The 12252-nt window shown below is 41.5% G+C and overlaps 1 protein-coding gene across 1 annotated transcript in view; it reads right to left on the bottom strand.

Moving 5' to 3' along the window:
* Positions 1–2022: 2022 nt before the first annotated feature.
* The window catches only part of MCEE (methylmalonyl-CoA epimerase), a 13174-nt gene continuing 2944 nt past the window's right edge, over positions 2023–12252 (bottom strand). Inside the window, exons 2-4 of the mRNA XM_029952280.1 lie at positions 7492–7829; positions 5969–6030; positions 2023–2281 (exon numbers count right to left, since the gene is read on the bottom strand). Coding sequence (XP_029808140.1) covers positions 2023–2281; positions 5969–6030; positions 7492–7829 — 659 coding nt within the window. The remainder of the gene's footprint in view (positions 2282–5968; positions 6031–7491; positions 7830–12252) is intronic.

Here is a 12252-nt window from a genome sequence, read left to right as displayed (position 1 = left end):
TCAGCACAGAGCCCGATGTGAGGTTCAAACTCACAAACTGTGAGACCATGACCTGAGCCAAAGCTGGATGCTTAACAGACTGAGCCACCCAGGTGCCCCTAAAAATATGTTTTTATTGAAGTATAATTAACATATAATGTCATATTAATGTCAGGTATGCAACAATACTGATTCAATAATTCTACTTTGAGTAATGTATGGAATAATGTACTACTTTCAATGGTGCACATTTTGACTAATTTAAAAATATAGGCTTTTTATTTTATATAAAATTATGATGCTAAATGATAACAATGAATGAAATTTAATCCTCAAATCGGTATAAATCCACAACAATTAAAATTAAAAGTCTGAATAAAATATTTGTTTCAATTGTCTTTTCCCCCAATACTAAAAACTAACTAATGTAGGCAAATCTCACAATGTTCTCACTTCACATGGAGTTCAGAGGGTTCCTGTGTATTCTTGAAAATTATTTTGGAAGGACATATATCACCTCAGCTTTCACACTGGTTTAATTGACAGGACTCATCTCAAGAGGATCTCTCCTTTTCCTTCTTTATTGTTTCTTGGTAATAAAACAAGGTAATACTGCCCTTACCTTTACAAAATGATTTTAGCTATAGTTGGAAGTTTAATTTTTTTTTTCCTCACTTAATACAGAAAGCTTAAAACCTCATCACACTGCCCACTTTGTTCTGGTCTCTGGAAATGTTATCTTTAAATGAAACCCGCACATCTGGCAACTGGTGACATACAGATCACTGGCGGAGCTGAGCGATTCCCTAGGGCTTATCATAAAGCCAAAAACAGGATGGAATTTTTTAAAAAGCAGAATTTTCTGCCTTCTTGACTGAAGAACAGTCACTCCTCAGCATGCAAAAAATAAGTTGTCTTACTAGCCTTACAATTTTTCTTTCATAAATAATATATGCTCAATAGCAAAAGAGCAATAAAAACATAAACAAAAAGTCATCTGTTATGGGACTACTCAGAAAATAAAACTGCTACATTTCTTTATGCTTTATCTTAATATTTTATTTATTTATATTATTGTTTTAATATTTATTTTTTGAGAGAGAGAGACAGACAGAGTGCAACCAGGGCAGGGGCAGAGAGAGAGGGAGACGCAGAATCTGAAGCAGGCTCCAGGCTCTGAGCCGTCAGCACAGTGCCCAACGCAGGGCTCAAACTCACGAACTGTGAAAGTATGACTTGAGCCAAAGCCGGACACTTAACCAACTGAGCCACCCAGGTGCCCCGATCCTGTCTTATTTTTTAATAACATTTGTATCATGTGCTTTTCCCCATCAGTCTGATACAGTGAGGATTACCTCCAGATTAGATCCGAAATCCTTTCTGTACTTGTAAGCCATTTCTCAGACTGGAAAGCCTGACTCCCAGGATCTTCCCGCACTCACTTATTTGATGAAACCCTCTAAGCAATCCGCCCTGACCCCTGCTTCTGTCCTTCCCTCAGCAATGCACTCTTCATCCCAGGCGGGTCCGCTGTCCCCTCACCTGGCTGCACCTCCCACTCCACATGAGCTCCCAGCCACTGTGCCACGTCACCAGGCCCCATGTGGAAGCCTCTGACCCTCTGGGCCTGGCCACTCCTCCATTGAAGTCCTCCTCACCTTGCTTGGACCCCCACCTTCCAGCACAGAAACGTCCCAATGTGTGCACACTCTTCACCCCTTGTTTGGGCTCTGACTCCCTATACCTGCTTCCACCCCATGTGGGTGTCTACGTCACCCTGGTCAGGCCGGGCTCCCTGAATCAGGCCACCTCATGCAAGAACACGCACTATCCTACTGAGTCACCATCTCCCCCTGCACGGATGCACTCCTCACAGGATGCAGGCCCTGACTCCCATGCTGGGTACCTCCTACACACACACACACACACACACACACACACACACACACACACAGGGTGTTAATGCTTCCTTCACCCTATCAGGCTCTTACACTCCATGATGCTCCCCCCAACCCCATGGATGTCACCCTCCACAGGCCTACGCTAGGCTAACCTTCCATGCTGATGACCCTCGCACTCTGACACTGAAGCTGAGCCGCCTCCCTGCAGGTACGGCCCCACCCCGCCCTGCTCGGATACTGCACCCTGAGCTGGACCTCCCCCCGCCTGGGCATCTTCCTCAGTCCCCGGCTTTCCCATGGCAGGCAGCTCCCACTTGGAGATGCCCTTCTTACCCCACTCTGGCCGCAACACCTTGCTTTGGGCTACTCCAGTTCTCCCCACAAACAAGGGAGCGCCCTGCCTTAAGTTTTCAAGATTGAATTGTGCAGGATGAGAAGGGAAGGAAGGGGGAAGGAGCCATAATTATGTTGAATACTGTTCATTTTCTCGTTTGTTTTGGCCACTACAAAGCAGTATTGGGCAAAGCAAATAGGTACACTAATCTTACCTTTAGTTTTACTTTGCCTTGCATTTCCCTTTTTCCTAATGTGCACTATTACTACTGCCATTGTTTTATTTCTTATAAGCTACACCTTGGTCAGTTACTAATTCTCTGTGGAAAATGCAGGGCAGTGTGAGTACATGAAGCCAGTGGGCCCCTCAGCTATGTATCCCCAGCAGCTCAATCAGTGAAGGTCAGAGTGAAACTGAAAATACTCAACAACCAGCAAATAATACAGACAAAGACACCAACCAAATAGAATAGGGGGACCTCACTGAGGATCAAAGTCCCGGAAGTCCCCTGCTGAACGTGTTAACCCTTTAGGTGATGAATTGTGTGTGTGTGTGTCTGTGCATGCGTACATTTGTGAGGAGTGAAGGGGTCTTGGGGAAGGGTCCTTCGGGAAGAGGAATGCTACTCAGGAGGCTCAGAGCAGGAGCTGTTTAACTAATTAGCATGGAAGCATAAAAAAACATTTTAAAACCTCAGTACAAATTTGCTGAGTAAGAAAGGTCTGCACTGTGATACACCTTGCTGTCTGGGCAAGTTCTTTAGTGAAAGCACAGCCAGTGCACCTCAGTACCAGAACCATCTGCTCAGGGAGGGGCGCACAGAAGACAGGAAGTGCACAGGGCACCATCAATACAAACTGTGCCAGCAAACAGCTGGCTACTCAGTCCATACATAAGCAAGAGAAGACTTCCAAACTTCCTCTAGTGAAAGGCAAACAATCACACAAGTGTAAGAAATTTGCTGAAACCTTACAAGAAAAAATGGACACCAAAGCCAGCTTTGCCAGAAGAATGTTGGTAAGTAGGTGAGATACTGATCCATGTATGAGAAAAAGCACATTTTGTCCAAAATCTCTGTTAAGTCTCATGGGAATCTATCCCCAAAACCAAGAGCACACTATATACACTGCATGTCAGCCAACTTGACAATAAATTTTATTTAAAAAATAAAAATAAAAAAATAAAATCTCTGTTAAGTCAACTAAGAGCTATGGTACCCACCCATAATAGACACACTGCTAAACCAAAGGTTTTATATGAGGTCCCAGTGAAGAACATAAAGCAACTTGTGATCATTACAGACAAGAAAGTCACTTCTCTGACTGGATTTAACATTTTAAAAGAAGGAATGGCAGAAAGAAATCAATGGCTATGGTGCATAAAGCAATAGAAGACTGAGCATTTTCAGAAGACACATTTTGGAATGCTGTCTATTCCCAAAACAGGAAAAGCTGAAGTCACTGGTTTTTGTTTGTGTGATATTTATCAACTTCTACCTTATCAAGCACCAAGCTCAAGTCTCTCTACATTTACAAACTGCACATGAGCATGCTGTGGGTTCCCACCACTGGCTCGTTGCAAATTAAATCATTCTACAGCATTTAAAAGTCTCCCACATTTTCCTTTTGCTTAGAACGCATTAGTATATTGATGGCTACATACTTTTAAAACTTGTCCATGGACTCTTTGCCGCTCCTCCCCTCAAGTGGCAGAGTCTGTGTCCTCTTCTCATGCAGCTGGTTGGCCTGAAAAGCTTATTTATGACTAACAGAATGCTGTGGGACTTCTAAGGCCAGGACCAAAATGGCCATATGGTCCCGCCTGGCTCCCCTAGGACACTCACTCTGGGGGAAGCCAACCGTGAAGTAAGGCGTCCAACTATCCCAAGGCTCCTGGGTGGCTCAGTCGGTTAAGCATCTGACTTGGGCTCAGGTCATGGTCTCATGGTTCGTGAGTGTGAGTCCTGCGTCAGGCTCTCTGCTGTCAGCTCAGAGCCTGCTTTAGAGTCTGTGTCTGTCTGTCTCTCTCTCTGCCTCTCCCCCACTCATGCTTTTTCTCTCTCTCAAAAATAAACATAAAAAAAAAAAAAAGAAAAGAAGTCTGACTATCCTTAAACTACTGTCAGCAGGTAAAGCTGAATAGGTTACAGGCTACTACTGAGAGGCTGGGCTGAGCACCCAGCTGCTGGCTGGAATCGACCACCACCTCAAGTGAGACACGTAGGATATCCAGCCCAGTCGAGCCTTCACATGACTGCAGCCCCAGCAGACTGTAAGCATGTGAGAGAGCCCAAGTTAGAACTGCCAGGCAGAGCCCTCCCCCAAACCCCCAAGCCACAAAATCCTAAACAAGATCAAACAGTTGCTGTTTGCCACCCCAACTTTGTGGGACAATGCATATCAATGGCAACAGGAACTGTGATGACCCAGGGAGTGTTTTCTGACCAGTTCTATCCCTTTTTGCACATTCGGTAGAAGGCAATTTCAGGCCCCAGTTGTATTAGCCAGAACAGACTAGGTTACACTGTGCTAAAATAATTTACCCTGAAATCTTACTGGCTTTATTCAACAAAAATGTGTCCTGTTTGAATACAGGCAGGGAATTTCATTCTATCTGGTGAGTCAGGGAACCGAACCCCTGCATGTGGGGACAACTTCATCTCATGTACTGCAGCAGGCGACACCAACTCTCTAACACTAATATCCTACAGCATGTCCTCATTCAGTGAAGCGGTCAGGTCATCTTGGCAATACCATATTTTAAAAATCACTAAGTGCAGCATAGATTGGCAGTCTCCAATATGCATTCTCCCCTTCCACCTTTCTTAAAAAAGTCTTTCAATGTTTATTTATTTTTGAGAGAGAGAGAGAGAGAGAGAGAGAGCAAGTGGCAGAAGGGCAGAGATAAAGGCAGAATCTGAAATGGGCTATATGCTCTGGGCTCAAATTCACAAATGGTGAGATCAGACCTGAGCCAAAGTCGGATGCTTAACTGACTGACCTACCCAGGCATCCCACATTTTTCTTCTTTTAATTATAGCAAAAGCCTGGGTTTTAATGGGGCACATAACTGCCTAACTACGACTACACTTGCAGCCAAGTGTACCACGTGACTAGGCTTGAGCCAACGGGACATGAACAGTAAGGATATGTGTAACTTCTAGATCCTTTCCTCATAGGCATTTGTCCTGAATTCTCTCAGCCTTCCCTTCCCTCTGGGACACCTAACTTTTAGACTGAGAACAGGAAAAATAAAATCATCCTACCTATCTACCTATCTATGTATCTAGTTAAGTCCACTTTAATTTTTACAGAGAGCAGAGAGCAATGGCGGGGGGGAGGGGTGTCATACTAACAGCAATAACTAACTTTCACACCTTCTCCTATTATACACATTCATTTTATATTGCTATACATTTTCATTTCCCCCTTTTAATCTGTACTTTTGAATTCGCCATTACATTACTGAACTTCTACTATTCTTTACTTAAACTGAACTCTAACTCACATGGCAGCTTTGAAGGCATGAGCTCTCTGATGTAGACACTGTAGTGTGGGAGAGGGGAGAGTGAATTCAAAGGTTGATGATCTTGCCTCTCATCCCGGGGTGGGGGTGAGGGGTCTTAAACAAGCCCTCAAGTCTACTGAGATAAAGACTCGCAGCCAAAATTAAACACCTAAAAAGGGGTGGGGGATAAAAGTTAAATACTAGCATTAAATAATAACATTAAATAATAACATCTTGTCTCCCCTACCTCAAATTTAAATCAGCTGATACGATGAAGGCAATCTGGTACCATAGCCAACAGGGCAGATCCTGGAATCAGAATGAATCTGGGTTTGAACCTCAGCCTTGCCACTTGCTAATAACTTGTCTATGGGTAAGTTAACTACTCAGGGCCATCTGGGTGGCTCAGTTGGTTAAGCAGTTAAGGTCTGACTTTGGCTTAGGCCATGATCTCATGGCTGGTGAGTTTGAGCCCTGTGTCGGGCTCTGTGCTGACAGCTCAGAGTCTGGAGCCTGCTTCAGATTCTGTGTCTCCCTCTCTCTCTGCTCCTCCCCCACTCATCCTCTGATTCTCTCTCTCTCAGAAATAAACAAACATATTAAAAATGTTTTTTAAAAAAAATAAAAAAGTTAACTGCTTAAGTCTGTTTCCCTACCTGAGAAAGGGGAGGAGAGAGTAGCCATGAACATTAAAGAAAGTAATACACATCAAGTACTCCATACACTGCAACAGGGTTCCTTTCCATATGCTATTCTCTCTGCCCGAGTATCTCCTCCCCTTTTTGACCTAGAGAATTCCTTCACACTCATCATAGCTCACGTGGTGCATTCTCACCTCCTCCACCTGCCAGGAGCAGTCAGTCATTCCCTTACTTGTGTAACTGAGAAGTGTGTGTTAATTCTCCTTATCACAGGATACTGTCATTGCTTGTTTAAAGCGCTGCCCCTCCTCACTGTGGGCAGTCCATTTCTTCCTTGCCGACTCCTACTACTCAGTAGAGCACACATTGTAGGTTCTCAAATAAGTCTGCAATATGAACTGAATAAATCTGAGTTCACTCTACAGTCACCCCTTTCTTTTCTAGATTAGGAACAAGGCTTACTTATTAATTATGCCATTCTTCTTAACAAAAGAATTGTCCTATCAAAATAATTTAAACCGAAGCATAATTAGTATTGGTGATACTACAAAACACAGTTATTTGGACATGAGTATCTACAGATACAGGCTCTCTAGGGAGAATATTCCTGTCTAACATTTCATGTTTTTCTTGGAAATTGTAAGCAGATGCGATTGAAAGGTCTTAAAAATCACAGTCAGTAATTGAAAACGTATTGCTTCTTAATAAGGAACAAAGTATTAGAGTTTTAAGGATAGAAAATAATCCTAAGGACACAACATGTATATGGAAATTCTTACTCTATAAAGTCTTTTCACCTGCTTCTTCTAATTGCCTTGTGATAGTGAAAGCGATTGTATTCCTATTACGTGGGAGGTCATACATCAATAAACACGACAGCAGAGATGCAAATCTGTTTTGGCCAATTTTGGTGGCCTTTATTGTGGCCATTAAATCCAGACCTCAATAAAAGGTGTTATTATTATTATTTATAGTTTTCTATAGGGAAAGAGAATATACTATTAGATCCACCTTTGAGTAAGACCAATATTACCATTCCCTTTAAAGAACTTAATACCAGTTTCTGATGACAGTGACAATATGTAGTCTTAAAGAGAAATTGGAAACACCAAACATTAAAATAAAATACCTCAATGCAGACATGATGGATTCCTCCAGCCTTGTTTTTCTGCAGAAAACCTGCAATTGGGCTGTCGTCTCCCAGTGGATGAAGCAGTTCCATCTTGGTATTTCCCAGGTTGACAAAAACAACAGACACTCTGTGCTCAGGAACAGGGACCACCTCACTTACCTGGGCCCCCAGAACATTCTTATAAAAAGCCGAGGCTTTTTCCAAGTCTGGCACTGCAATTGCTACATGATTGAGTCGACCCAGGTTCCACATAGGACCTGCCACTTGATACGAGGACTGTGATGTGGAAAAAGCGTTTACTTTTGGAGCTGAAGTCTGAAGTCTGGTAAAAAGCCCTGAAAAAATTGAACAGCCATTGATATTCTTCTTGAGACTTAATGGATTTATAAAATTAATTTTAAAAACCTTAATGAATAATACATATAAACATTGCTTATATACCTACTCTGGTTTTAATTACTGACATTAAATTGGGGAGCTTAATGGAAAAATGACATCAAAATTACTCACTCTGCTCTGAAACAACTGTCTGGAATTAATAAACTAATTGTGAGCTTTTTAGATTTAAAACAAAGATGGCATTCTTCATAATAATTTCTATTTATTGGTAATACTTCAAGGATAGCTACACAGCATTAAGAATGACTTGCAGGGTGCCTGGTGGCTTAGCCGGTTAAATGTCAGCTACGCTGACAGCTCGGTGCCTGCTTGGTGTTTCGTGTCTCCCTCTCTCTCGGCCCCTCCCCCACTGATGCTCGCTCTCTCTCTCTCTCTCTCTCTCTCTCAAAATTAAACATTAAAAAATTTAAAAATAAAGAATGACTTGCTATTCTCTGTATTTCACAAGGGGTAAGTTTGAAGCTGACAGTGACACAATACACATTTAATGATGAGAATGAGCAATTTTCTTCTCTACCTATGACCAATTTTTTGTCTTATACTGTGTAATATGCATTAAAGTCATGCCCACTACAGTGCTTTTTAATGTGATTTTTCTTAATTATTACTAAAGAAAAGATCTCATTGTTGGGAGAAAGAAAAGCAAACAAGAGGATCCTTAAATTTATGAGAATTCCCTCTGAGACCAGATTATTTTTTGTCTCTTTTTATAATTTTGAGGGATGAGAAGAACTGCGTCTGAATGTGAAGAAACTTCTTTCATTAAGAAACTGAGGAAACCTGTAATGTGCCCTCCTGTGAATTACTGTTTCCCCAGTTCCCAAAACACTGGACTTTAAGAGCCAGACTCTCCCCAAAATGAAAACTGTATACATATATGAGGTCTAAGAATCATCTTGTAAAACTACATCACTTAATAAAAAAAAAAGTACAAAATAGCAAATTAAAGAACACATGTTCTAAACAATTAGATTTAGCTCTTAATGGAAAATACTTTAAATAGTACTTAGTATCACAGAGCTTCAGATAAAAAAATTAATTCCTCCTTACTGAAATTTTTGATAAAGAGGAAATTAAAGTGTTGCTACTGCAGACCATAAGCCTTGTGGGGAAAGGCAGTCTTGCATGTGTCCTTTAACCCCCACTTAACCACAAAAGGATGAAAAGTTCCTTGGCAGCAGATAGAGAGCCCACACAGCCTGTGTAGGGCTGATCACGTTGTGCTGGGAATACTTCCTTCTTTCAGGCTCAATGAGTGCTCTTTTGTCTCAGCTTAACGTGTGTGCGTCATAGGGCGAACCGCACTGTTACGTGGTCCTCTGCAAAGAGGGGACAGGGTTCTTTGTACTGTGGCACAAGAGGCGCAAACTGTCCTGCACTGACCACTGGGAGAGACCCATTGGGAATGGTGGACCAACACCCATGATTAAAGGTGATCTCGCCCTGTCTCTTTTCTATGGAAGGAAAGCATTGTTCCATCCAGTGCTTGGGCTTTCTTTGGTGACTCAGACACAAAGGTGCAATGGGCAAAAGTGTTTAGAGGCCTCCCCTGGGATGGTAACCAGTACATAGTACTCTGCTTGACAAATATGATGCATCATAGGTCAGCAGAAGGCAAAATTTTCCGAAGAGAGTCTTCTGGTGTGCTCAAGCCCGTATGATTGATTACTGAAATATCCAAAGGTGGTCATTATCAATAGGTTGACACAGCCCAGGTCTAGGAACTCCCTGTATTATGAAATTCAAGTGTATTCCAACCTAGTAAACACATACATAAATGTACAATTGAAAGCAAATTTCATGAAAAGCATCCCTAATCCTCAATGTGATGTGCTCTGATATTTTCTACTATTGTATTTTATTTCAGGTTTTAAAAAATTCGGGTACTACCCACCAAATATCTACCTTGTTAGGTTTGTTTATATTTGGTGTAAAAAATATAATACAGTGCCAGACATGTACAACAGGTGCACAACAAATCCAGCCATTCTTTTTGTCACTGACACAAAATGTTTGCTGAGTGGCATGCAGAAACTATCTGGAGGGCACAGTGATAGTGAATTTTGAAAATGCTAATAACCGGGCACCTGGATGGTTCAGTCAGTTAGTGTCCGACTCTTGATTTTGGTTCAGGTCATGATCCAAGGGTCATGGGAACGAGCCCCACACTGGCCACTGCACTGGGCATGGAGCCTGCTTGGGGTTCTCTCTCTCTTTGCCTCTGCCCCATCCCTGGCTGTGTTCTCTCTCTATAAAAATTAAAATTAAAAAAAATGTGAGCAACCAAACAATCATTGGTCAACCTGCTCCTTCCTTCTTTCCTTGCAGCTCTACCATCTGTGCATTTAACAATGAAAGTTCAATACAGAATGTATTTGTATTAAAAAAAAAAACAAAACAGGAGTACCTGGGTGGCTCAGTCAGTTAAGTGTCCAACTTTGGCTCAGGTCATGATCTCACAGCTTGTGAGTTCAAGCCCCACACTGGCCTCTGTGCTGACAGCTCAGAGCCTGGAGCCTACTTCAGATTCTATGTCTCCCTCTCTCTCTGCCTTTCTTCCATTCAGGCTCTGTCTCTGTCTCTGTCTCTCAAAAATAAACATTAAAAAAATTAAAACACACACACACACACATACACACACACACACACACACACACACACACACACACCACTATCGGTAGGGCCAATGAGCTTTAGAATAAAATAGATGTCAATAAGTCCTTTGCTCTGTGAAATTTTAAGAATATGTCAAATAACAGCACCTGGGTGGCTCAGTCGGTGGAGCGTCTGACTTCAGCTCAGGTCATGATCCCATGGTTCGTGAGTTCAAGCCCCACGTTGGGCTCTGTGCTAACAGCTAGCTCAGAGCCTGGAGCCTGTCTTCACACTCTGTGTCTCCCTGACCCTGATAGAGACCCATGCTGTCTCTATCTCTCAAAAAATAAATTAAAAAACATTGAAAAAAAGAGTATGTCAAATACTGAGTCTAGGAGTTTCTGAATTGTCCTTATCAGTATTATCTCTACAGAGATGGGGCAACCGGTACTTCTTTGCCAGGCATCCTATTGCTAGCAATGGGACACACTGAAATATCAAAGGAACAAACAAGATGTCCAAGCAAAGGTGAAGTTTTATATACTATACCAGTTTGTTTGGGGACATTTCAAAACCTCTGGCACTGAAAAGGAAGTTCAAGCAAGTCATGTTATTGGAATCCTCAATAGAGTTGTCTTTTTCCATAACCACCTTATCAGTCAGATATGGGAGAAAAGGAAAAAGTTTATTGGAATAACTGGTTCTCTTTACTTTTAATGGAACATAAATCTTCATTCTATGTTAGGAAAATAGATAATAACACCTTCATATAATGTAAAAGTCAAGACTTTGTGGCTATACAGGCTTATCTTATCTCTAGAAATGTAAACTAGTTTGAAAAAAGAAATATCACTACATTGGTTTTATTTGGTCCTTAAGAATAAAGATAAACACAGGGATGCTGGTAAGAATTCAGTAATTCAGTTTCTTTAATATAAAGGGTTAAGAGGGGTGCCTGGCTGGCTGAGTTAGTACAGCACGTGGCTCTTGATCTTGAGATGGTGATCAAGCCCCACAACGGGCAAAGAGATTACTTAAATTTTTTTAAAATGATGGGTTAAAAACATAAAAATGGCCAAGAAGCACATAAAATCCTCAATATCATAGCCATTAGGGAAAAAAGCAAATAAAAGACACAACAGGATACCGTTTTATACCCACAACAAAACCTGCTGATGAGGATGTAGAGAAATGGGAATCCTTTTTTTACATTGCTGGTAAGAAGGTAAAATGATAAAGTTGCCATGGAACAGTTTGGAAAACTCAAAAAGTTAAGTATACAAGAAATTCCACTCCTAGGTACTTAGGATAATTGAAAACATGACTTAAACAGAAAGGATACAAATGTTCAAGACAGCACTATTCCCCAACAGCCAAGCAATGGAAGATGGTTCACATCCATATGATGGATTTTATCCACACAATGAATATGAAGCAGTGATATAACATGCATGACCCTGAAAACATTATGTGAAGTGACAGAAGACATAAAATGTCATATACTCTATGACTCCATTTATATGAAATATCCAGAACGGGGAAGTCCACAGAGACAAGAAGAGGGATAGTGGTGGTCAAGAGCTAGAAGGAGAAGGGAATGGGACTGACTTAATTGGCACGAGATTTCCTTTTGGGGTAATGAAAATGTCTTGGAATAAATAAAGGTGAAGGTTGCACAACATGATAAATGTAATAAATGCGCCTCAATTTTACACTCAAAATTTTTGTTATGTGAATTACCTTAAAACAACAACAGGATGATGC

This window comes from Suricata suricatta, chromosome 9, assembly GCF_006229205.1.
Source record: "Suricata suricatta isolate VVHF042 chromosome 9, meerkat_22Aug2017_6uvM2_HiC, whole genome shotgun sequence".
NCBI classification, from domain to species: domain Eukaryota; kingdom Metazoa; phylum Chordata; class Mammalia; order Carnivora; family Herpestidae; genus Suricata; species Suricata suricatta.
This window is presented reverse-complemented; position numbering and strand designations above follow the sequence as displayed.